Source organism: Pleurodeles waltl, chromosome 1_2 (genome assembly GCF_031143425.1).
Source record: "Pleurodeles waltl isolate 20211129_DDA chromosome 1_2, aPleWal1.hap1.20221129, whole genome shotgun sequence".
NCBI classification, from domain to species: domain Eukaryota; kingdom Metazoa; phylum Chordata; class Amphibia; order Caudata; family Salamandridae; genus Pleurodeles; species Pleurodeles waltl.
This window is the reverse complement of record NC_090437.1, coordinates 1126637782-1126665175: the sequence shown is the minus strand read 5'-3', so window position 1 is coordinate 1126665175 and position 27394 is coordinate 1126637782. Positions and strand designations below refer to the sequence as shown.

The 27394-nt window shown below is 45.4% G+C and overlaps 1 protein-coding gene across 1 annotated transcript in view; it reads right to left on the bottom strand.

Moving 5' to 3' along the window:
- The window catches only part of FBXL5 (F-box and leucine rich repeat protein 5), a 316902-nt gene that overhangs the window by 152545 nt on the left and 136963 nt on the right, over window positions 1-27394 (bottom strand). The window contains exon 9 of the mRNA XM_069202604.1: window positions 18923-19636. Coding sequence (XP_069058705.1) covers window positions 18923-19636 — 714 coding nt within the window. The remainder of the gene's footprint in view (window positions 1-18922; window positions 19637-27394) is intronic.

Below are 27394 nucleotides of genomic sequence, written 5' to 3'. Positions count from 1 at the left end.
GTATCGCCAGATGCTTGGAAATTGGCCCTTATCCTGGGACTGGTGACTACGAGGGAGTCCGGTAGTACTTAGTCTTTGATGTAGACAGAGCTTATATATATATGGAAAATGTCACTTACCCAGTGTACATCTGTTCGTGGCATGAGGCGCTGCAGATTCACATGCTGTGCATTATCCTTCCATCTAGTGTTGGGCTCGGAGTGTTACAAGCGGTTTTTCTTCGAAGAAGTCTTTGAGACACGAGACCAAGGAACTCCTCCCTTTCGGCTCCATTGCGCATGGGCGTCGACTCCATCTTAAATTGTTTTCCCCGCAGAGGGTGAGGTAGGAGTTGTGTATATAGTAAAGGTGCCCATGCAATGGAGTAAGTATGTATGTACATGATGTGATTAAAAGTGATATATATTTACAAATGTACAAGTTTTATCAACATATAATATATAGTTTTGATCAACTTAAAAACGGCTACAGGCTCCCGGGGAGGCGGGGGGCGCATGTGAATCTGCAGCGTCCCATGCCACGAACAGATGTACACTGGGTAAGTGACATTTTCCGTTCGATGGCATGTGTAGCTGCAGATACACATGCTGTGCATAGACTAGTAAGCAGTTACTCCCCAAAAGCGGTGGCTTAGCCTGTAGGAGTTGAAGTTGTTTGAAATAATGTTCGTAATACTGCCTCTCCTACTGTGGCTTGTTGTGTTGTTAACACATCTACACAGTAGTGTTTTGTGAATGTATGAGGCGTAGACCATGTGGCTGCCTTACATATTTCTGTCATAGGTATATTTCCTAGAAAGGCCATTTGTGGCACCTTTCTTTCTAGTGAAGTGTGCCTTTGGGGTAATAGGCAGGTCTCTCTTTGCCTCAACATAGCAGGTTTGAATACATTTCACTATCCATCTGGCAATGCCTTGTTTGGATATTGGATTTCCTGCATGAGGTTTTTGGAAGGCTACAAACAATTGTTTTGTCGTGCAAAATTGTTTTGTTCTATCAATGTAATACATTAGTGCTCTTTTGATGTCTAATGTATGTAAGGCTCTTTTGGCTACTGAGTCTGGTTGTGGAAAAAAGACTGGGAGTTCCACTGTTTGGTTTAGGTGGAACGGTGATATAACTTTTGGTAAAAATTTTGGATATGTGCGTAGAACCACTTTATGTTTGTGTATTTGTATAAAGGGTTCTTGTATAGTAAATGCTTGTATTTCACTTACTCTTCTAAGAGATGTGATAGCTTTTAGGAAGGCTACTTTCCAAGTTAAGTACTGCATTTCACAAGAGTGCATGGGTTCAAATGGTGGACCCATGAGTCGTGTTAATACAATATTGAGGTTCCATGAGGGAACTGGTGGTGTTCTTGGGGGTATGATTCTCTTTAGACCCTCCATAAATGCTTTGATGACTGGGATTCTAAAGAGTGATGTTGAATGTGTAATCTGCAGATAGGCAGATATTGCTGTGAGATGTATTTTAATGGACGAAAAAGCTAGATTTGATTTTTGTAAGTGTAATAAGTAGCTTACAATGTTTTTTGCGGATGCACGTAGTGGTTGAATTTGATTATTATGGCAGTAATAAACAAATCTTTTCCATTTATTTGCGTAACAATGTCTTGTAGTAGGTTTCCATGCTTGTTTAATGACCTCCATACATTCTTGTGTTAGGTCTAAATGTCCAAATTCTAAGATTTCAGGAGCCAGATTGCTAGATTGAGCGATGCTGGATTCGGGTGTCTGATCTGTTGTTTGTGTTGAGTTAACGCATCTGGTCTGTTTGGTAGTTTGATATGAGGTACTACTGACAGATCTAGTAGTGTTGTGTACCATGGCTGGCGAGCCCAAGTTGGTGCTATTAGTATTAGTTTGAGTTTGTTTTGACTCAATTTGTTTACTAGATACGGAAGGAGTGGGAGAGGGGGAAAAGCGTAAGCAAATATCCCTGACCAACTCATCCATAACGCATTGCCGTTGGAGTGAGGGTGCGGATACCTGGATGCGAAGTTTTGGCATTTTGCGTTTTCTTTTGTTGCGAATAGGTCTATTCGTGGTGTTCCCCAGCTTTGAAAGTAAGTTTGTAGTATCTGGGGATGAATTTCCCATTTGTGGGTTTGTTGGTGATCTCGACTGAGATTGTCAGCTAACTGGTTTTGAATTCCTGGGATGTATTGTGCTATTAGGCGAATGTGATTGTGAATCGCCCAATGCCAAATCTTTTGTGCTAAGATACACAGCTGTGATGAGTGTGTCCCTCCCTGTTTGTTTAGGTAATACATTGTTGTCATGTTGTCTGTTTTGACAAGAATGTGTTTGTGGGCTATTAACAGTTGAAATGCTTTCAATGCTAGAAATACTGCTAGCAGTTCCAGATGATTTATATGAAGTAGGCTTTGTTGAGCATCCCATTGTCCCTGTATGCTGTGCTGGTTGAGGTTTGCTCCCCACCCTACCATGGAAGCATCTGCTGTGATCACGTATTGAGGCACAGGGTTTTGGAATGGCCGCCCTTGGTTTAAATTTATAGGATTCCCCACTGAAGCGAGGAGTGTGTTTGGCGGTCTATCAACACTAGATCTTGAAGATGACCCTGTGCTTGTGTCCATTGTGTTGCTAGGCACTGTTGTAAGGGCCGCATGTGTAGTCTTGCGTTTGGGACAATGGCTATGCATGAAGACATCATGCCCAGAAGTTTCATCACAAACCTCACTTGATAGTGTTGGTTTGGGTGCATGTTTAGTATTACATTTTAGAATGCTTGTAACCTTTGTGGACTTTGAGTGGCAATCACTTTTTGTGTGTTGATTGTTGCTCCTAAGTACTGTTATATTTGACATGGTTGTAGATGTGATTTTTGGTAGTTTATAGAGAACCCTAGCTTGTGAAGGCTTTCTATGACGTATTTTGTGTGTTGAAGGCACTGTTGCTGAGTGCTGGTTTTTATTAACCAATCGTTTAAGTAAGGGAATACGTGCATGTGCTGCCTCCTGATATGAGCAGCTACTACCGCAAGGCATTTTGAGAATACTCTTGGTGCTGTTGTTATCCCGAACGGTAACACTTTGAATTGGTAATGCATGCCTTGGATTACAAACCTTAAGTATTTCCTGTGGGAAGGATGTATGGGTATGTGGAAGTAAGCATCCTTGAGATCTAATGTTGACATGTAGTCCTGTTGTTTGAGCAAGGGAATCACGTCTTGAAGTGTCACCATGTGAAAGTGATCTGATTTGATGTAGAGATTTAGGGCCTCATTCTGACTTTGGCGGGTGCCAGAAGGCCGCCCGCCAGCCCAGCGGGAAACCCCCTTTCATGAGGATGCCGGCTCCGAATGGAGCCGGCGGAGTGGAAGGGGTGCGACGGGTGCAGTTGCACCCGTCGCTATTTTCAGTATCTGCTTGGCAGACACTGAAAATCTTGGTGGGGCCCTGTTAGGGGGCCCCGCGACACCCGTTACCGCCAGCCAGGTTCTGGCGGTCAAAACCGCCAGAGCCAGGCTGGCGGGTAAGGGGGTCGGAATCCCCATGGCGGCGCTGCCTGCAGCGCCGCCATGGAGGATTCCCCAGGGCAGCGGGAAACCGGCGGGACACCGCCGGTTTTCCGTTTCTGACCGCGGCGGTAACGCCGCGGTCAGAATGCCCATGGATGCACCGCCAGCCTGTTGGCGGTGCATCCGCGGTCGTTGGCCTGGCGGTAGTCTACCGCCAGGGTCAGAATGACCCCCTTAGTGTTCTGAGGTCTAGTATGGGTCTCAGTGATTTGTCCTTTTTTGGAATTAGGAAATACAGGGAGTAAAGACCTGTTCCTTTTTGATGATTGGGTACTAGTTCTATTGCTTCTTTTTGTAACAACGCTTGGACTTCTAGTTGTAACAGATCTAAGTGCTGTTTGGACATGTTGTGTGCTCTTGGAGGCACATTTGGTGGCATTTGTAGGAATTCTATGCAATAACCATGTTGGATAATGGCTAGGACCCACAAGTCTGTAGTTATGTGTTTCCAATTTTGGTAATAATCGGAGTCTCCCCCCCACTGGTGTTGTGTGTTGGGGGTTTGTGACGGAGTCACTGTTTAGTTTGTGGGGTTTTTGGGCTTTGGAATTTCCCTCTTGTTTTAGGGAACTGTCCACCTCTATATTGTCCCTGGAAGCCTCCTCTTTGGTATTGGCCCTGGTATGTGGGTCTGGCCTGTGAGGTAGAAGGCTCTGTGGTTTGGGCCCGAAACCCCCCTGTGTGGCTTCCTAAAAGTGCCTCTGCTCTGTGGGGAGTAGAGCGCACCCATGGCTTTGGCCGTGTCAGTGTCTTTCTTTAGTTTGTCTATTGCTGTATCCATCTCTGGCCCAAACAATTATTGTCCATTGAAAGGCATATTCAGCACAGCCTGCTGGATCTCTGGCTTAAATCCGGAGGTACGTAGCCACGCGTGTCGCCGTGTTTACTGTTCTGGCCGCTGTGTCTGCTGAGTCCATAGCCGACCTTATTTGATTGTTGGAGATGGTTTGGCCCTCCTCTACAACCTGTTGGCCACGCTTCTGGAACTCTATGGGAAGGTGTTCAATGAAATGTTGCATTTCGTCCCAATGTGCCCTGTCGTATCTTGCCAATAGAGCCTGCGAATTGGCAATTCGCCATTGATTGGCTGCCTGTGCTGCCACCCTTTTGCCTGCAGCATCGGATTTACGACTTTCCTTGTCAGGTGGTGGTGCGTTCCCAGAAGTTTGTGAGTTTGCCCTTTTACGGGCTGCTCCCACTACCACTGAATCAGGAGTCAGCTGTTGCGTAATGTATACAAGGTCTGTAGGGGGAGGTTTATATTTCTTTTCGACCCTAGGTGTGATGGCTCTGCTCTTGACTGGGTCTTAAAACACCTGTTTGGATTGTTTTAACATGCCTGGTAACATTGGCAAACTTTGGTATTGGTTATGTGTTGATGACAGGGTATTGAACAAGAAGCCATCTTCTATAGGTTCTGAATGTAATGCTACGTTATGAAAAGTAGCTGCCCTGGAAACCACCTGTTTGTAAGCAGTACTGTCCTCTGGTGGTGATGGCCTTGCCGGGTAGCAATCCGGACTATTATTAGAGACTGGTGTGTCGTACAGATCCCATGCATCTGGGTCATCTTGGCTCATACCTGTATGCGTTGGTGACTGCACCATTGGGGGTGTTGCTATTGGAGACAGATGTGGTGAGGCCGGTGGCAATGGCTGTGGCAAAAACTGTGGTGTTGTTTTTTCTTTAGCCACTTTTGCTTTTGGCTGCATTTCCGCCTCATGGAATGCGAGCTTCCGCTTCATCTTAATTGGGGGAAGTGTACTTATTTTCCCCGTGTCTTTCTGTATATGGAGCCTCCTCTGGGTATGGTCTGGCTCTCCCATCCCCAGTTCTTGTTCAAACCTATGGGCTTGTAATTGTGAGGAAAGGCCCTGTTCGTCTGTATAGTAGCTTTGTTTCGGCTCCGAGGCTGGGTGTTTTGGCACCGAAACCATTTCAGCAGTCTTTTTCGGCTCCGAAGAAACCTTTTTGGCTTTCGGGGTACCGATTTCTCGGTGCCAGATCTGGTCGGAGCCGGTATCTCGGTGCCGAGTATATTCGGAGCCGGTATCTCGACCGGCGTCGGATGTTTTTAACTGCTGTGAGGCCTTTTTCGGTGCCGATGCTTGGTCACCGTGCTTTCGGGTAAAGCCATGGCCTGTCGGCAGTGGCGTCCCCTAGGCCTTCATGATTTTCGAGTGAGTTTTTGCCGGGGCTGGTTTACTCACGGTTTGTTGCATCGTCGGCTGCTCACTCTCGGACTCGTCCGAGTCCGAATCTGGAATGGAGAATGTCTCCTGTTCTTCGACGTCGGGGTGTCCGGCCGGTGTCAACGCCATTTGAAGTCTTCGAGCTCTCCGGTCCCGCAGCGTCTTCTTCGACCGAAAAGCCCGACAGGCCTCGCACGTATCCTCTTTGTGTTCGGGGGACAAACACAAATTACAGACCAAATGTTGGTCTGTATAAGGATACTTAGCGTGGCATTTGGGGCAGAAGCGGCATGGGGTCCGTTCCATGAGCCTTGAAGACGCACGCGGTCGGGCCGACCAGGCCCCGCCGAGGAGTGGAAGCCCCGAAGGGCTGCCGGAGCTCTTCTTTTCTTCGGTGTCGATGTGCTATCACTAACCCGATACCAAGCGCAAACAATACAGTCGAATTTTCCGATTGTTAACTAACTTTTCCGAACCGAAACACAGAGCGAAGAGGAACACGTCCGAACCCGAAGGCGGAAAAAAAACAATCTAAGATGGAGTCGACGCCCATGCGCAATGGAGCCAAAAGGGAGGAGTCCCTCGGTCTTGTGACTCGAAAAGACTTCTTCGAAGAAAAACAACTTGTAACACTCCGAGCCCAACACCAGATGGCAGGATAATGCACAGCATGTGTATCTGCAGCTACACATGCCATCGAACATATATATATATATATATATATATACACATATATATATATATATATATATATATATATATATATGGAAAATGTCACTTACCCAGTGTACATCTGTTCGTGGCATGAGACGCTGCAGATTCACATGCTTTGCACATCCCGCCATCTAGTGTTGGGCTCGGAGTGTTACAAGTTGTTTTTCTTCGAAGAAGTCTTTTTGAGTCACGAGATCGAGGGACTCCTCCCCTTTCAGCTCCATTGCGCATGGGCGTCGACTCCATCTTAGATTGTTTTCCCCGCAGAGGGTGAGGTAGGAGTTGTGTATTATAGTAATAGTGCCCATGCAATGGAGTAAATATGTATGTACATAATGTGGTTAAAGCAATATATTTACAAATTTACAAATGTTCAAGATCAACTTCAAACGGCTACAGGCTCCCGGGGAGGTGGGTGGGTGCATGTGAATCTGCAGCGTCTCATGCCACGAACAGATGTACACTGGGTAAGTGACATTTTCCGTTCAATGGCATGTGTAGCTGCAGATACACATGCTTTGCACAGACTAGTAAGCAGTTATCTCCCCAAAAGCGGTGGCTCAGCCTGTAGGATTTGTAGTTGTTTGAAACAAAGTTCGTAGTACTGCTTGTCCTACTGTGGTTTGTTGTGCTGTTAACACATCCATGCAGTAGTGCTTGGTAAACGTATGAGGCGTAGACCATGTGGCTGCCTTACATATTTCAGTCATTGGAATGTTTCCTAGAAAGGCCATGGTAGCACCTTTCTTTCTAGTTGAGTGTGCTTTTGGTGTTATAGGCAGTTCTCTTTTTGCTTTGAGATAACAGGTTTGAATGCATTTAACTATCCATCTGGCAATGCCTTGTTTGGATATTGGATTTCCTGTATGAGGTTTTTGGAAAGCAACGAACAATTGTTTTGTTTTTCGAATTTGTTTTGTTCTGTCAATGTAGTACATTAACGCTCTTTTTATGTCTAATGTATGTAGTGCCCTTTCAGCTACAGAATCTGGTTCTGGAAAGAACACTGGTAGTTCTACTGTTTGATTCAAGTGGAACGGTGATATGACTTTTGGTAAGAACTTAGGATTTGTTCGTAAAACTACTTTATGCTTGTGTATCTGAATAAAGGGTTCTTGTATGGTAAATGCTTGTATCTCACTTACTCTTCTTAGAGATGTGATGGCAATTAGAAATGCTACTTTCCATGTTAAGTATTGTATCTCACATGAGTGCATGGGTTCAAACGGTGGACCCATGAGCCGTGTTAAGACAATGTTAAGGTTCCACGAAGGAACTGGTGGTGTCCTTGGTGGGATAATTCTTTTCAGACCCTCCATAAAAGCTTTTATGACTGGGATCCTAAAAAGTGATGTTGAGTGCGTAATGTGCAGATAAGCTGAAATTGCGGTGAGATGTATTTTAATGGATGAAAAAGCTAGCTTTGACTTTTGTAAGTGCAGTAGGTAGCCGACGATGTCTTTAGCAGATGCGTGTAAGGGTTGTATTTGTTTATTATGGCAATAATACACAAATCTTTTCCACTTATTTGCATAGCAATGCCTTGTGGTTGGTTTTCTAGCTTGTCTTATGACCTCCATACATTCTCGTGTGAGGTCCAGATGTCCGAATTCTAAGACTTCAGGAGCCAGATTGCTAGATTCAGCGATGCTGGATTTGGGTGTCTGATCTGTTGTTTGTGTTGAGTTAACAGATCTGGCCTGTTTGGTAGTTTGACATGAGGTACTACTGATAGGTCTAGTAGTGTTGTGTACCAAGGTTGCCTTGCCCAAGTTGGTGCCATTAGTATGAGTTTGAGTTTGTTTTGACTCAATTTGTTTACCAGATATAGAAGGAGTGGGAGAGGGGGAAAAGCGTATGCAAATATCCCTGACCAACTCATCCATAACGCATTGCCTTGAGACTGATCCTGTGGGTATCTGGATGCGAAGTTTTGGCATTTTGCGTTTTCTTTTGTTGCAAATAGGTCTATTTGTGGTGTTCCCCATCTTTGGAAGTAAGTGTTTAGTATTTGGGGGTGAATCTCCCATTCGTGGATCTGTTGGTGATCCCGAGAGAGATTGTCTGCTAACTGATTCTGAATCCCTGGAATAAACTGCGCTATTAGGCAAATGTGGTTGTGAATCGCCCAATGCCATATTCTCTGTGCCAGGAGACACAACTGTGTCGAGTGTGTTCCTCCCTGTTTGTTCAGATAATACATTGTTGTCATGTTGTCCGTTTGGACAAGAATGTGCTTGTGGCTTATTATAGGTTGAAATGCTTTCAACGCTAGAAATACTGCCAGTAGTTCTAAGTGATTTATGTGAAACTGTCTCTGCTGAGTGTCCCATTGTCCTTGGATACTGTGTTGATTGAGGTGTGCTCCCCACCCTATCATGGAGGCATCTGTCGTTATTACGTATTGAGGCACTGGGTTCTGGAAAGGCCGCCCTTGGTTTAAATTTATATTGTTCCACCATTGAAGCGAGGTGTATGTTTGGCGGTCTATCAACACTAGATCTTGAAGTTGACCCTGTGCCTGTGACCATTGTGATGCTAGGCACTGTTGTAAGGGCCGCATGTGCAATCTTGCGTATGGGACAATGGCTATGCACGAGGACATCATGCCTAGTAGTTTCATCACCATCTTCACTTGTATCTTTTGTTTTGGGTACATGGCCTGTATTACATTGTGAAATGCCTGTACCCTTTGTGGACTTGGAGTGGCAATCCCTTTTGTTGTGTTGATTGTCGCCCCTATGTATTGCTGTGTTTGACACGGTTGAAGGTGTGACTTGTTGTAGTTGACTGAGAAACCTAGTTTGTGGAGGGTTTCTATGACATACTTTGTGTATTGTGAACACCGTTCTTGCGTGTTGGTTTTGATTAACCAATCGTCTAGGTACGGGAACACATGTATTTGCTGCCTTCTGATATGAGCAGCCACTACTGCCAGGCATTTTGTAAAAACTCTTGGCGCAGTTGTTATCCCGAATGTCAACACTTTGAATTGGTAATGTACCCCTTGGAATACAAACCTTAAGTACGTTCTGTGTGAAGGATGTATCGGTATATGGAAGTATGCATCCTTTAGGTCTAGTGTTGTCATGTAGTCTTGTCGTTTTAGCAATGGGATTACGTCCTGCAGTGTCACCATGTGAAAGTGATCTGATTTGATGTAGATATTTAATGTTCTGAGATCTAATATAGGTCTTAGAGTTTTGTCTTTTTTGGGTATGAGAAAGTACAGTGAGTAAACTCCTGTTCCTCTCTGATGAATTGGTACGAGTTCTATTGCATCTTTTTGTAACAACGCCTGGACCTCCAGTTGTAGAAGATCCATGTTTTGTTTTGACATATTGTGTGTTTTCGGTGGGACATTTGGAGGGAATTTTAGAAATTCTATGCAATAACCATGCTGGATAATTGCTAGCACCCAAGTGTCTGTTGTTATTTCCTCCCATTGTTTGTAGAACTTGGTTAATCTGCCCCCCACTGGTGCTATGTGTTGGGGATTTGTGACGTTGAAGTCACTGCTTGTTTTGTGGAGTTTTGGAACTTCCCTCTAATTTTTGGGAACTGTCCCCCTCTATATTGTCCACGAAAACTTCCCTGCTGATATTGGCTCTGATAAGTGGGCCTTGTTTGTGAGGTTGTGGGTTCCGTGCTTTGTCCTCAAAACCCCCCTCGAAACTGTGTTTTACGAAATGTGCCACTGTTCTGTGGGGAGTAGAGTGCGCCCATGGCTTTGGCCGTATCAGTGTCCTTTTTAAGTTTTTCGATAGCAGTGTCCACCTCCGCTAAAAGGCATATTCCTCACGGCTTGTTGTATTTCCGGCTTGAATCCTGATGTACGCAGCCATGCATGTCTCCGTATTGTCACTGCTGTGTTTACAGTCCTAGCAGTTGTGTCTGCCGCATCCATTGCTGACCGTATCTGATTGTTTGAGATACTCTGTCCTTCTTCCACTACTTGCTGTGCTCTTTTTTGGAACTCCTTGGGCAAATGTTCTATAAAGTGTTGCATTTCGTCCCAATGAGCCCTATCATATCTGGCCAACAAAGCCTGTGAGTTGGCAATACGCCACTGGTTTGCTGCCTGTGCCGCCACTCTTTTCCCTGCCGCGTCGAACTTACGACTCTCTTTGTCAGGAGGTGGTGCATCTCCTGAAGTGTGCGAGTTCGCCCTCTTGCGAGCTGGCCTACTACCACTGAGTCTGGCGTCATCTGTTGTGTGATGTACACGGGGTCTGTTGGTGGCGGTTTATATTTTTTCTTCACCCTTGGAGTAATGGCTCTTCCTTTCACAGGCTCTTCAAACACTTGTTTGGAGTGTTTTAGCATTCCAGGTAGCATGGGGAGGCTCTGGTACTGGCTGTGTGTGGACGACAGTGTATTAAATAGAAAGTCGTCTCAATTGGCTCAGCATGCAGGCTAACATTATGAAACGCCGCTGCCCTTGACACCACCTGTGCGTAGGCTGTACTATCCTCTGGTGGTGACGGTCTAGCTGGATAACACTCGGGACTGATATCTGACACTGGCGCATCATAAAGATCCCACGCTTCTGGATCATCCTGACTCATCCCTGTATGAGTTGGGGATTGCATCATTGGTGGAGTGGCTACCGTTGATGGTTGTGGAGAGCGTTGTGGAGATGGTGGCGGGGTTACTTGTTTAGCGACCTTCGCCTGTGGCTGCTTGTCTTTCTCTTGGAAGGCAAGTTTTCGTTTCATTCGAATTGGAGGGAGAGTACTGATCTTCCCTGTTTCTTTTTGGATGTGGAGCCTTCTTTGGGTGTAGTCTGGCTCCATTGTCTCCAGTTCCTGTCCAAATCTATGTGTTTGCATTTGTGAGGACAGGCCTTTTTCCTCTGTGTAGGAACCTGATTTCGGTTCCGAGGCCAGATGTTTCGGTATCGAAACCTTTTCGGCTGCCTTTTTCGGTTCCGACAACACTTTTTTGTTCTTCGGCGTACTGATCTCTCGGTGCCGACTTGGTTCGGTGCCGAGATTGCTCTGACCCGGTGTCTCGGGGTCGAGTCTTCTCTGTGCCGGTATCTCGACCGGAGTCAGATGACTTCAACACATGCATGCCCTTTTTCGGTGCCGATGCCCGGTCACCTATTTTTCGGGTTAAGCCATGGCCTGTTGGCGGTGGCGTCCCCTGGGCTTTACTGGTCTTTACGTGAGTCTTGTGCATCGACGTCTTACTCACGGTTTTCGGCGTCTGTTCAGGATCGACCTCTTCCGAGTCTGAATCCTCCATGGAGAAGGCTCCCTCTTCTTCCTCCATGTGTTTTTGTCCTGTCGGCACCGACGCCATCTGTAGTCTTCTTGCTCTTCTGTCCCTTAAGGTCTTTCTGGACCGAAATGCCTGACAGGCCTCACAGGTATCCTCTTTGTGTTCTGGCGACAAACACAAATTACAGACCAGATGCTGATCTGTATAAGGATACTTATTGTGACATTTGGGGCAGAAGCGGAATGGGGTCAGTTCCATTAGCCTTGAAGACGCACGCGGTCGGGCCGACCAGGCCCCGCCGGGGAATCGAAAACCCTGAAGGGCCGCCGGAGCACTTCAAATTTCGGTGTGGATCTGTTGTAACTAACCCGATACCGAACGTAAACAATCCCGTCGAATTTTCTGAGTTTTCCACTAACTTTCCGAACCGAAGCGCGGAGCGAAAAGGAACACGTCCGAACCCGATGGCGGAAAGAAAACAATCTAAGATGGAGTCGACGCCCATGCGCAATGGAGCCGAAAGGGGAGGAGTCCCTCGATCTCGTTACTCGAAAAGACTTCTTCGAAGAAAAACAACTTGTAACACTCCGAGCCCAACACTAGATGGCGGGATGTGCAAAGCATGTGTATCTGCAACTACACATGCCATCGAAAATATATATATATATATATATATATATATATATATATATATATATATATATATATATATATATTTATTTATCGAACTAGGGAGTGAATATACAAGCCCTAACTGGGTCTTTGAAGATGTCTTCTGTATAAAGTAGCATCCTCTTAAGCATGGGCAGGTACTTGGTGCCACTGTGCGTGGAGTATGGGCTCTCAAATAGGGACTCCTCGTCTAGAGATTTCCTATGAAGTTGATTGCCATGAAAAACAGCCACCCTAGCTATGAGCTTCTAGTATGTGTTCGAGTCATCAGTAGTTGATGAGCGTGCGGGGTACAAATCCAGGTCCGTGTCCCCTGGAGGGTCAACTTCGTGAGCATCCCAAGGGCCAAGGTCTGCTGGTACACGAATAGTCATCACCCGGTATCATGGGGACGGGCACCACCACTAGGGGATCTCTGAGGGGAAGTGTCTAAGGGATCTATATCAGACTGCAGTGAAACTGGCACGTTTAGTGGTGGTGGTAGAACTGGTGGTGTAAGCGGAGGTGGTGGAGGCAAAGAACTGGTGGTTTTGTCCACATTCTTGAACTTTGGTGGAGATGGGACTTCCATGGCCTCTTGGCAAGATAGCTGTCTTTAGGAAGACAGGGCAATGTAGGTGGCTTGGCTAAGATATACTCTAATTCGGCTGGATCTGAATTTGTTGCTATTGTGTTCTTTACAAATATGTTGAGTAATTTACTTGGTTGATTTCTTGAATTGGGACCTGTTCTATTGCTTGTTTAACAATTCTTGACCTCCTTAAAAAAATTGATCTGTTTCCTCCTTTGAAAGACTCCTTTCACTTAGACCCTTTTTTGGAGGGAATTTGTCTAGTTCTATGCAATAGCAGTATTGTATTGAGTTTAGTATCCATTTGTCTAAAAATATTTTCCTCCACTCCTGGAGAAAATGTATTAATCTTCCACTCACTGGTGTGCTGTGAAAATACTGAGTTTTTGATGTCTTCGATCTCTGTTGGATTTATGGATGTTGCTGTTGATGCAGTGCATTCATTTATTAGTTGGGGAAGTACCTCCTCTCGCTGCTTGCCCTCTTCCTCTAACTCTTCCTCGAGAAGAACTCCTTCCTTGTTTTTGGTGCTGCCAACTTTGTGATGCAGTGGCCTGAGTACGACTGCGCAAGCTCTGATGAGAACTGCCGCCTAAAATGTGCCTCTAGAGGCATGTCTTCTTGGAGCAAAAGACCACCCTACGTATTCTTCCCATAAACTGCAATCCACCAATGGACTAAGCAGTTTCATTGCCCTTTTCAGGCCGGTTGAGGCTTTCATCAATCGTATTTTCAAATGGTTGTTGTTAAAAGGAGTATTAATCATTTTTGCTTGAACCTCTGGTTTGAATCGAGAAATTCTTAGCCATGGATGGTGCATTAAAGCAACCCCATCATCCGCTGGCATAGATGTCCCCGCCAAATCCAATGCAGACTGTTCGCTATATTTTTTCCACTCTCTATCAGAAGGACAGCCCTCTTTTATACTTATCTGGGAGATGTTTCACTAGTTCTTCTATCGCCCCCTCCCCCAATGCGGATGTGTGCTTCTGTATGGAAAAGCATTGGAATTTGCAATGCGCCATTGGTTTGCTGCAGTCCCCTCCATACTGCGTCCCATCAGCTCCATCCTTTTACTTTCTTTGTCTGGGGGGTGGGCCCGATGTTCATGGGATGCTTGCCCTCTTTCTTGCTATAGATGTTATAATATAATCAGCTGTAACAGTACATTTAATGTACGCTTGGTCTTTTGTTGAAAACTTGTATTTTTTTCTCTACCCTCAGCGTTACTCCTCTGAAGGTGGCAGGTTCCTTACATGCTTCCCTGCCTTGGTCCAGAATACTTGGTAACATGGGCAGATACTATTTTTTGCCTGACGTAGTGTAGGGAGCTGGCCTGGTTTGTGGTGAGCACCTATGGTGTTATCACCTTGTACCAGGTATGCCCTTTTCATGAGTTGTAGACGGTGCCTAGGAAGCCAGGGCTCTCTAGAGGTAGCTGTGGATGAGCAGCCAAAACCACTACAGTCATACTGAACTTACACACATGAAAGAACTACACAGTGTTACAAAAATAAAGGCACTTTATTATAGTAACACAAATACTAAAACACTGGATAGGCAATACCCCAACTGGAGGTAAGTAAACACACTATTATGTACACTTTAGAAGTAGCAAACAGTTAAAACAATACAAAATATTGAAGACCGGTGGGGCGGTGTGGGGGAAGAGTTGCAGGCGGGAGGAAACCAAATCATATACTAAGTAAGTGGAATGCGAAAGTCGGGTTCCCGCCCAAGGAAGTGGAATCAGTAGATAGGAGCTGGAGTGTAGGGAGCTGGCCTGGTGTGTGGTGGGTACCTAAGGTACCTACACCTTATACCAGGTCCAAGTATCCCCTATTAGTGTAGTGTAGACAGTGTCTGGAAGCCAGGCTCTCTAGTGGTAGCTGTGGATGAGCAGCCACGGCTTATTTAGGAGACATGAAACGCTCATGCAATACCACTGTAGTCACACAGCACTCACACACATGAAAGAAAAACACTCAGTGTTACAAAAATAAAGGTACTTTATTTTAGTGACACAATGCCAAAAATTACCAGAGAGGCAACCCTCCAATAGGGGATAACACACTAATTATATACACTAGTTACCAGAAATAGGCACAGAAGGTGATAGAAAACAGTGCAAATTCAGCAAGACAATAGTAACCCTAAGGGGAGTCCAAACCATATACTTTAAAAAAATGAAATGCAAACACAGGTAAATGTAATGTGCAGCGGGAATCTGGGGGTACCAGGGAAACCAACGGTAAGTACCACAGTGTTCCCTAGCGACCAGGAGAAAAGAAGTTAGTGGATTTTCCCCAAACCACCCAAAAGGAAAGAAAAGAAGAAAATTCAACACCCAAACAAGACTGCAAGAAACAAGCAGTGGATTCCTGAAGAGGATGACCTGTGGAAGAAGGGGACCAAGTCCGGAAGTCACAGAAGAGTCCAGGAGTAGGATTTGCTACCCACCCAGCTGTGGATGCAGGAGTTTGTCAATGGTGATGTTAAGAAGGTCAGCACTGCAGCCCTGGAGTTGGTGAAGAGTTCCTGAGGGATGCAGTCGACGTCCCACCCTGGAAGAGGAATTGCAGTCGGGTGTTGGTGCAGGAACTCCACCAACAAGCCTTAGCAAAGGCAAATGTCGCGTTCGGCGAAAGTGGAGCAGCTGGGGATCAGCAAGGCCCAAGATGACTCAACCCAGGAGAGGGGGGGGGGGGGGGGGTGAGTCAGATGGGACCCTCAGTGACACAGAGAGCCCACAGGAGCAAAGGCAGCACCCACAGAACAGGAACACAGGAATCGCACAAGAGCCCATGCAGCACGAAAGAAGAAGGGTCCCACGCTGCAGGAGAACCACCTAGAGGGCTGTGCGTACATAGAGGGTTATGCGTCGCAGGAAGGAGTGCTGGAGCTACAAGGGGCCTGAAGATCCCTTGGAGGAGATGCAAACAACCCTTGCAGCTGCAAGAGACGCGGTGCATGGGGATCCTGTCCTGCGTGGGAAGGCAAGGGCTTACTTCCACAACAGTTGGACAGTTGGCAGAGAGGACCAAGAGGACCACCACCCGTGATGCAGGATCCACACAGCTCAGGATGAGAGGAGATCCATGCATCTGAAAGTCGTTGCAGGTGGTGCCTGTGAATGTAGGTGAGTGACTCCTTCACTCCAAGGGAGATTCCTTCTTCCTTCTCATGCAGACTGAAGACTTGCCACCCTCAGAGGATGCACAGCCGGGGAAATGTTGCAGAAGCTGGAAGGAGCCGTGGAAACAATGTTGCAAGAAGAGTCTTCATCGTGGATGCAGATTGTTGGGTTCTTGGAGGGTCCGGCTGCGGTTCCAGTAGTTAGAAGTCGAAGTAAGGTTGTAGAGGAGTCCTGCTGGAATCTTGCAAGCCGAATCTGAGGACCCACCCAAGAGAAAGACCCTTAACAACCCAACTATCAGGAGGGGGCTCTGACGTCACCTGCCTGGCCTGGCCACTCAGATGCTCCCAGAGGTCCCTGCCAACCTTGGATTCAAGGTGACAGAACCCAGGGACCCTCTGGAGGGGCGCTGGGCACCACCCCTGGGGTGGTGAGGGATAGGGGAGTGGTCACTGCCCTTTCCATCATCTAGTTTCGCACCAGAGCAGTGACTGTTGTGTTTTGGTTAGTTTGTCCTTCTTCTATGTCTATTCCTTGACACAATAGACAAATATTTTGTTTCTCCTGGCCTTTTAAAGTTACCGCCTACCGACTGATCCACATCTTCCAGGAGGATCAAGCCGCCAGCCATGTGAAGTCTTTAAGTAAGTTGCTTTTGCGCGCGTGCCCCTTTTCTCGCCACGTTGGCACGCGCGCCTCTTTTTCACCCGAACCTACGACATTTTTCTTGGCTATTGAGCGCTGTGACACACGCGCTCTTTCAATCGTGGGAGAACAGTTTCCCTACACGGTCCCCGCCACGGCCTTTATTGTGTGTGATGCTTCCTTGTCGGTTTCACATTTGCCAACAGATTTGTTGCATATTGTTTTGGACCACAACACTCGGTCCGTGTTCCTGTCTCTTATTTATACTCAATATGGTGACCAGTTATGAACGAATAGGCTATATATTTGTGTAGCTCACTAATCAATAACCAGTTTTGTCCTAAGTTGAGATACTGTGGTCAGTTTGTCCACTATGTTCTCACTTATTACTGTCCTCACCACTTGACTCACAACTTGGTTTTTTGCTCTACATTTTGATAGTGGTATAACTATAACCAGTACCTCTGCTCAGATAATTCTGGGGAGAGTACATAGTAGTATACTGAAAAATGGTATCCAGTAACACGATATGCACTTATGTTACTATTTATTACTGATGATTTTGATATCTCTATTTAACTATGTCTTCCTTTTTATACATGTATGTATATGCAGATTACATTGGCCCACAATAGCTTGAAACCTTACCCAATGGGGCCCATCCACTAGTATGAGGAGGGTAAGAACGGCTATTTTAGCCGTTTACTGTGTTGTTCATTGTGTTCACGGTCCTCTTCTTGCACATCACGAAGGAGTAAAGTCACGTGTGTTTCAGTTGACTGTATTCACACATTTTTCACATCATTGAATGTTCCATACCATGTTATGACTCATTGTCTATCTCTTATATTCCAGGTTCCTACTCTTTGAAGATCTCCCTATCAAGGGTAATAGTTGACTTTAGGATTAGGTAGGTTAATAGGTCCTGAGGTATCGCAATAGATCGTACAGACTATATAGCGAGAAACATGTTGACCTTGATTGTATATTAGTATAGGGAATCCCATTCCCATACACACCACACCCTATGATTGAGTGATTTGATGACAGTTGGTGATATTTCTATATTGTAGGGGAGATAAGACCTTCCCTTGTTTCTCCCCGCTATATCTGTTTTTAATCATGACAGAGGTTAGGTATCCTAATAAAATACTTTTTACCTCTAGTCATTTTTAGCAGCATCTTTTTTCTGTTTACCAATCCTACATACTATATACATTGACCGGCCTATACTCACTTTTTAAAAAAGATCTCCGGCAAAGAGCCCCCTGTGGGGCCCGTCAGGCATTGCAGTGCCGGCCTGACGTGGAGCAAAGCCCTATGATGAAGCATGTCACCTAAAGGTGAGTGAGGGCTCCTGTTCCAATTAGTTAAATTCCCAGGGACTGTGGATATATAGGATTCCATTTCCTTGAGTGGAACTGTGTATATAATTTTTTGATTTATATGACCTAAGGTGAGAACATCCAGAGGAAGTGCCACAACATCACAAAGAAACACCAAACGAAGGTTCAGTCGACGCTCACCAACAAAGCAGAAAAGGAGTTTTCGATTTTGGTTGAAATAGTAGAAATTCCGGACCCAGCCACCAGATGGCGGAATAATACACAACATGTCAATCCAGGAAAGTTTTACGCTGCAAAAACCATGAACAAAATGCAATTACTCCCTGTTCGGTTGAGAGCATTCGTCTGGCAGCCATGGATGACAGAGTTCCTTTTGACCAAGGTTCCAGAGTTACATCTCCCTTCATTAGCTGGGACACAATGTAATTATTGGCATAAAGTTAGTAATATGCTGTACATGTTGAGGGCCACTGCTAATGTTAGAAATTGACAAAAAGTTTTTCAGAAAGAACAGACTCTTGTGGACACCAGGGTTTGGCAGAAATTATTTTGACATTAAAAAATGATGTAATATATAAGATTGATAAGACGTTAAACGAGTATTCATCTTGATTTAAACTCCCAGCTACTCCAATACCTGATCAGGTGGATGATCCAAAAAGCTGTTGATTGTTATATGCTCTTAACTAATTCTGTGCTTACACATAATATTAAAATAAAGAAATAGTATTGCTGGGCCAAACAACTCCATGTGTAAATGTTAATACTCAGGCGACATATGAAACAAGACAGCAAAAGATAGCCTGTAAAATAACCTGCTGATACTGCATTTCTGAACATAAGAAAATTGAATCACTAAAAGGTACTCCACCTACCTGAGACCATGATCCGTGATCTGATGACATCCAGACAAGCTAAGAAACTGAAGAACTCTAGCAGTCTTTTGATCAGGCAGTTCACTCCCAGAGCAGTTAACGTCATTTACTTCTGACTGCTTAGTCCTTGTTTCCATTTTGCACAGTGCAGAAGACTCTGGGAGTGACTGTATAGTCCTTAACGTTGATCCAGCACAACAAAAAGAATGTCTACAATATGTGAATGCAGCAGAAGTACAGCGCTGCTGCCAGCAGATACTAGTCCTTAGCTCAACAATGTCTTTACTGCAACAACGAGACCCAAAACAACCAAGACCCGATGGTGAGGATTCCATTACACAAACTCCATCAACACTTCTGCTTCTCCATTCAGCAGCATCTTCGATATCAGCTAATTCTTCAGCATCCAACATCCAGATGAAAGGAGAAGAATGGAACCTTCCCAAGTTGGTGGGTTTCATCCACTGGTTTTCTTTATAGGTCCGCTTCACTATGTGGTTTTTAGTGATATCAAGCAGACGTTTAGGGGTTTGCAGAGGTTCATCTTGATTTTCCCAGGCTGTCTTCATATTTTTGTCCCGCCCAGACTTTTTCTTGTGAGAGGGCAGAATGCCTAAAGCACTTGACATCTTCTCTAAAGCCACATCAGTGATTTGTTCACAACCGGACAGATCTAGGTGACGAAGACTCTGACACCCACCAACCGAAGACCCACTGCAAATGGGAACAAATAAACAGGGTGAAACCTCTAGCCAAAATATCTGCCATAGAATGAAGATTAAGTATAAAAAGGAGAAGATTACTTGCAATCAGAGTTCAATATCATGGCCATTTTATTTCATAAGCAATACAATCGAAAATCAGGATGATCATACGCACAATTAAAATAAATTACTTTCACTTTTGTCAAGAAAACAAGCCTGTATTTGTCTTTCCTTTAATAGAGCTAACGAGAATCCCGAAGAAAAACACTTGACAACTTCAAACCTATTCACAAAGACAAAAAAAAAAAAAAAAATGGTGCTTGTAGGCACAAGTTTCACTGGTGTGAATTGTGCCACCATCACACTTCTTCGAGAACTTATACTGTGCCAGTATGCACAGCACTGTCCTGGCAGCATATTAACTGGTCACATAAGACACTATGACTCAAATCTTAGGCTCCAGGTTTGACTTTGGGAAGGATGGGCGTTCAAGAAATTCATGAAAATGCTCATGATGGAGAACTAGGATTAGGAGCAAGTAACTTTTCATTCTTCAATATGACATTTTCTCTGACATTCATGAACAGAAAAATAGATTAGAATAGAATAGCCTCACTTCACAGCAGGTAAAGCACTGGAATAAAAAGTGAATCGGTCATCTGACCATACAAAAGTTACATAAAGACGCTATACAATATTGTTTATAAAACGTGTCTTAACTGGGTGGCTACAAATAGGTTATTGGGATATTACTTTTAAGAGGGGCAGTAAATGCCTTTCCTGTTGTGGAATGCTCCTTGGGTGTACATAAAAGAGCCTTGTTGGCCTTTACAGTGAGGAATAATGCAGGATCCTATCCATATGGCTACATACTTTTTTGAGAATCTTGGTGCAGTACCAGTACATTCACATTTAATTATAAGCATTGGCAAAGGCAATATATTTCGGTCCTGAAAATCTACTTGCCTAGATACTGCTTTTTTTTAATACTTTTGTTAAGCCACAAAAATGGACAGAAAAAGAGGCTGGAGGTTCTAGGTGATTTAGTGACTTTCAATATTCTGATGGGATTAAAAGTTGGAGGCGCCGCCTCTGTGCTCACCTTTGCCATGGCAGCCTGAACAGACATGACTGAGTTTGTAGTAGAGGCACTGTGTTGCCTTAAACAAGGATTTCTGATCATTTAACAATTACCTGAAGCACAAGCAAATGGGGGACATGGTATATTAATTTGCATCTCTGCCTAAAAGTAAAACTGTTTATATTTCTCCAAGAAGAGTCCAGATCTCAGCAGCACCCTTAAAACTACTCTTGAGAAAAAGGCAGAGTTTGTAGGGGACTTGCCCCTTTAAAATATTCAGAAGTGATTAAATGCTGCAACCATCACTACACTCGCAGCATGAGTAGAGTTGAGGACACACTGCTCTTTGACTTGGTAGCCAGAACAGAAGTGATTGAAATCTCTTACATTAGAGCAATGCCTGTACTCCAGTCTAGGATTGCAAACAGTTTGCGAAATCAACGTGTAGCTTTAACTGAGGAACCTACTGTGTTCGTATCTGTAGGTGCTTACAGCTGAGGTTAAACTACTAAGACTTGAGCATCTTTGCCAAAATGGAAACCCACAAATATATTTCAACAAGAAGAGTTCACAATTTCACATCAATCGTATGTGTCTATGTGTTCTGCCATGTTTTGATTCCTTAAAAATTTGTTAAGAGGAATTAATGGTTTAATACTGAACTACATATAATGAAGACATGCGTACAAACCACAACCCAACAAAAAGTTCTATTGTAGCCACTGCAAATCTGCAGCTCCCATCTTCCAATTGGATGTAAAATATTGCAATTGCATTCAAAGATTGCTGCCAAGGATGCCTGCACATTTCATCTGGCCATCTTTGAATGCATGTGCATTATTTTATCAAACCCTGATCGAAGGGGGCCACCAAGAATGCACACGCATCCACAATAGTCATCTATAAATGTGTTTGTATTATTTTGCCAAGTTCATTGAAAGGTAGTAGTCCTGGATACACACACATTTAGCGCCCACTTAGAATGGGTTTATTATAATACAAACCCCTCATAAGTGCATATACACTTACAGGAGGCCACCTTGATATGGGCAAAATCATATTTTGAAGGTGAATGCCAGTTCATAGGGTGCCAGGTACCAAAAAATGAATAATTAACTTAAGTTATAGGAAGAGGCTGCACGTGGGGAACAAGGGGTTAGAATATGGAGAGGGGTGTCAGGCAGTTGAAAATATTTTTTAAAAAAAACAAAAAAAACAAGTGGGATGGTACAGTGAAGCAATAGACAAGAGGAGGATCCGGGTAGGCCGCAGAGCAACATCAAGCAAGGGCTGGTGGTGGAAAGTGTGGTGGAAAGCAGCACATGGGAGGGGAAGGAGAATGAGGGAAGGGAGGGGAGAGTTTAATAGGGATCAAGAAAACATGTGCATTCCCAAGCATTGCTGCTTAAACTAAAAGACAACATTTTGCCCCCGAATGCAAGCAAAGTCAGCAATGGCAGAATACGAAGGATCAAATGGAAGAATACAAGTAGACCATTCAGAACACTAGGAGACCAAAATGCTAGTGAGCCTAGATAAACACATACATGGGAAAAAAAGCAATAAAATCAAGGGAAAACAATTGTTACAGACAATGAAGCCACCCAAACATGAGCTAGGGGTTGACCCAAAGTCCAATATGTATATTTGAAAAATATCTGGTCAGCAGAAAGCTACTGCTTTATGTAACCAAGACCTATTAGGAAAATGTTACCTACCAACTCTCTCTCTCTCTCTCACACTCACTTCCGGACAGGAGGGTGTGAACATGTGAATCTACAGCACTACGTGCAGCAAAAAGATGCTTACAGGGTAAGTAACATTTAACGTTTGTGGCATGTGTAGCTGTAGATACACATGCCCTGCACAGACTGTAAGGCAGTTGTCCCCTAAAGTGGAGGCAAGCCAGAGGATGTGGCAGAAGATTGAAAAAAGTATACGTAGAACAGACTAGTCCACTTGGACCCATTGACAAGCTAGGACATCCAAAAAGTAGTGTTTACTGAACATGTGTGCCCTACAGATGTCAGCTAGTGGGATGTTTCCCAGAAAAGCCATAGAAGTAGCCTTCTTGAACGCATAATGTGGTCTGGGTGGAATAGAGGGTTGTTGTTTGGCTTTGTTATAATAGGTATGAATACACCTGACTAGCCTGCACACCATTCCTCCTTTAAAAATAGCCCTACCTTTGTGTGGCGTAGTGTAGGTGACAAACCACTGTTGCTGCTTGGTGTGAAAAGCTCTTGTCCTACTGATGTAGTACATGAGAGCCATGTTAGCATCTAGCATGTTAAAAGCTCTCTCCGCTAGAGATTCTGGGTGCAGAAAGAAAACCGGCAGTTCAATGGTTTAGTTGAGGTGGAAGGAGGAGGCCGCCTTGGGCAAAAACGTCATGTTAGTCCTGAGGACTAGCCTGTCTGCGTGAACCTTGATAAAGGGTTCTTCCAGGATGAGGGCTTGAGTCTCACAGACTAAGGAAAGTAATAGCAACAAGAATGAAGGGTCTTGAAAGAGGGCCCAATGATTCTAGTGAGAACTACAATGAGGTCGCAGGAATGGAGTATGAGGTAGCCTAGGCGGTGATAGGCCTTTCCAGTCCTTCCATAAGGGCTTTAATGCCAGGAATTCTGAACAGGGAAGACTGGTTCCTCTTCTGCAGCTTTGCCTCCACTGCAGCCAAAGGTAAGCAAATGGAGCTATAAGCCAGACCTGAGCTCTGTAAATGCAGAAGATACCAGGGTAAGCAGATCAATGTGTTTGGTTAGGAAGTAGTGGACAAACTTCTTTCACTTTGCTGAGTAGCAGTTTCAAGTGGTAGGACACGGAGTCGCTATAATTATGGACATACATTCAAGCTGGCAAATTGAGATACCCCAAACTTTAAGACCTGACTGTGCCCCGGTGCTGAGTGAGGAGGTCCAGCATGTTGGGTTGTGAACAACGGCTGCCTGGTACACATAGGAGCAGACAACATGAGGTCTTTCTTAGCCTCTGCACAATGTACGGAAGAAATAGGAGAGGAGGAAAAGCATGGGCAAATATCCCTGACCAGATCACCCATAGTGCATTGCTTATGGACTGTGGGTGTTATAACCTGGAGGCGAAGCTTGGGCAGTTGGTGTTTTCTGTGGTTGCAAAAAGATCTAAATCGTGCAACCAGCCAATGCTGGAAGTACGGGAGTAGGACTTCTAGGTGGAGTTCTAACTTGCTGACTTGTTGCCGCATCCTGCTGGCAGGCCTGTGAACTCGTCTGCTCTCAGAAGGTACTCCACTAGCAGGTGAACCCTGAGGCGGATCGCCCAATGCCAAAAGCTTTGCACCAACTTGGAAAGCTGGGGAGAACATATGCCCTCATGTTTCTGAAGGTAATACATGCCAGTCATGTTGTCTGTTCCGATCAGGACTGTTTTGTGATGTACAGTAAAAAGCTTCGAGGGCAAACTGAACTGCCAACAACTCCAGGTGGTTGATATGGAAGGATTTCTGAAGGGGCTTTCAAAGACCCTGGACAGTCATATCCAGCAGATGTGCCCTTGAGACAGTGAGAAAGGAATCTGTGATAATAGCCACCTGTGGGATTGGGTTTAGAAAGGGCCTGCCCTGCAACAGGTTGTTGCTGTTCCACCACTGCACAGCACAATGGGTGCTGGCCCAAATCAACACTAGATCTTTTCATAGACCCCCTCTCCCCCACCTCTCCCAAACGGAGACTTCTGGAGGAGATTCATGTGTAATCGTGACTGGGGACAGGAGGCCATCAAGCATTCACTGGAGATTTGGCTGAAAAAGAGGCAGCAGGTGCTGGACGGCTTGGACCCTCACAGGAATGGGATAAGCTTTCCTTGGCTGAATTCAGGATTGCCCCTAAAAGGGTCTGTATCAGAAGTGGGTGGAGGTGGGCTCTGCCCATACTGATAGAGAAAGTAAGATCATGGAGATCTAAGGTGATCGGAGTGAGGGAGAGGACACTGTTCCATGTTCGCAATCTATCAGCCAGTCGAGGTATGGAAATTTGTGGCACCGCTCCTCCAGAGATGAGCAGCTACCACTGCAAAGCATTTGGTAAAGACCCTGGATGCTGTAGTTACCCCAAAGGCCAGAACTTTGAATTGAAAGTGCTGTTCACTAGAGAAAGACGGAGGTAGAGGTGATGGGCAGGATGGATTTGGATATGATAACAGGACTCCTTCAGGTCGAGGGGGGTCATGAAGTTGACTTGCTGCAGCAGTGGTATGACATCCTGGAACATGACCATGTGGAAGTGCTTTGACAGAATGTAATTGTTGAAGGGCCCGAGATAGAGGATGGGCCTGGGGACCAGTCAATCTTGGGGATAAGAAATACAGGGAGTATATTGCTTTGATGCGGTGGTGCGGAGGAACAGGCTCTATAGGTCCTTTGAGCAGTAGCATATTCACTTCCTCCAGGAGGAGGTGCTAGAGGTCACCTAGGTATGCCTGCCCCAGTCTGGGGCGGTGGGAGGGATGGGGGAGGTGGGGTATATGTTTGGTGGTAGAACAGTGAGTTCAAGGCAATAGTTAGGTTGCGCAGTGGACAGAACCCATTGCTTGGAGGTTCTCTATTGCCATTAAGTGAGAAACCACTGTATGCAGCCCCAAAAGGTGTTGTGTGATTTAGAAGGGGGGGATTGTTAGAGGGAGTCCGTGATTGGCGGGAACAGCTCACCTTGCTGCTTCTACACCTGCCTTTGAGTTCTACAGAACTCCCATTGCCTTTGCAGTGTTTATGACTTAAAAAAATAAAAAAAAAATTGTATTTACTCCAGCATCTGATCAACCCAAGGCCCAAAGAGATGTTCCCCATCAAAGTTCAAGTTAATTGGATTCTGTTGAACTTCAGACTTGAAGCCCAAGACAAAGAGCTAGACATGCTGGATACTGGAGTTAATACCACTGGCAGCAGTGTTGGTTGCATCCAGGGCACACCTGATGGTGGTGTTAAGAGATGGTCTGGCCCTCAGCACAATTTCCTGAGACCGTTGCCCATACTGATCAGGGAGATGTTGGAGGAGTTCTCCCATCTCATCTCACTGGCCTCAGAAGAGAGCGACTGAGTTTGTGATGTGCCAATGGGTGGCGGACTGTGAGGTCACTGTTTTGGCCACCACATCCCATTTCTTGCTTTCCTCAACTGGCAGCAGAGCATCCCCAAAACCTTATGCATTTGCTCATTTACAGGCAGTGTGCGGGGAAAGCTATTCTCTTACATAAGGGGGATGTGAAGGGGAGGCCTTATACTTTTTAAATCAACCCTCGCTGGCCCTCATAGGTGGATTTTAACATGCCCTTGAGCATGGGCAGTTTTGTTCGTTTTCGTGTTTTTTTTGTTTTCTCTCTCTCTCTCTCTCTCTCTCTCCCCTTCCTTCCACCTCCCCTCACCCTCTCTCAAGATGCCATCCTCCACGTGGAAGGTGGCCACCCTTAAGGCTTTGCAGGACAGAGCTCAGGGTCCTTGCTGCCTGTAGGGCCATGTGCGCTACGGTATGCCCATACGTGGATCCCTTGGTTGCTGCGGCACTTGATTCAAGCTAGCCCCAAAGCCAAAACCGGTCCCAGGATGCTTGCTTACGGTCTAGGGAGGACCCGGCTTGGCAGTTTGGGCTAGACTTTTCCCATGGGGAGCAGAGTCAAGACTGATTTGTATATGGCTGGGTCCAAACTGGGGTGACGTGGAAAGCAAAATAACAATGGATTAAACTCAGATCTGTGACTGGGGGTGAGTAGTGTTTGGAAAGTTTAAACACTCCGTCCATCATTTCATTTTGTGATGTTGGTAGGGACAACCCAAAAATCATCCCAAGGATCACAAAGGGGCTCTGGGGCTTGCAGGGCTTCGTATGGGTGTGCAAGATCTATTGGCTACCCCCTGGGAAAGCTGGTTGAGGGAGTGGCGGTATGTGCTTTAGGTGGAGGAGGTGGAGAGGGAAAGGATTGATGTTTCTTGGGCTGAGGTGGCGGCTACAATGCAAGCTGCCCCTCAAATGTAAGCTTCCTTTTAACAGAAAGAGTGTTTTGCAATTTTGGTGGCAGTTTGAGGTGAATGAAAAGTATCGCCTGCCTATTGTCATATTCTTCCTGTAGGAGAAGTAAAATAAGAGTCTTGAGTCCATTAAAGAAGGTTCCTTAGATGGATGAGTCAGCACCAATAGGCGTTTCGGCTCCAAAGCAGATCTCAACATTGACGGCTGTTTTGACTCAAAAGTCAGTCTCGTCGTTTAATTGTATTTTGGCTCCGAATGGGGAGGTTGCAACAGCGCTAAGTAACTGGAAGGCATCGAACATACTGCTGGCGCAAAAAGAGAACAGGTCTTGTGCGGCGACATAGGAGGTAGAGTCGGCTCTGAGGCCTTATGCCGGTGCACCCATGGCTGGGGATGCAGTGGTGTGGGCCTGGAAGGCAGTTGGACTGGTGATGGACTTGATGCCCTCCCCATGAAGGGCGGTAGTCAGCTGGCTGGTGTGAGGGATAGTGCACGATACTCACAGTCGGCGTCACATTGGGTGGGGTGGGGGTGGGGGGAGAATAATTTGAGGGTGCCTGAATGTTGCTCTCAAAAGTCCAAAGGACAGCCTGGTTCCGGACTGAAGCAGGCATGTTGGCCTGCAGACACAGAAGTGCCCACTACTTTGACATCTGCACTGAAGATGTCAGGGTGTCGTCGTCTT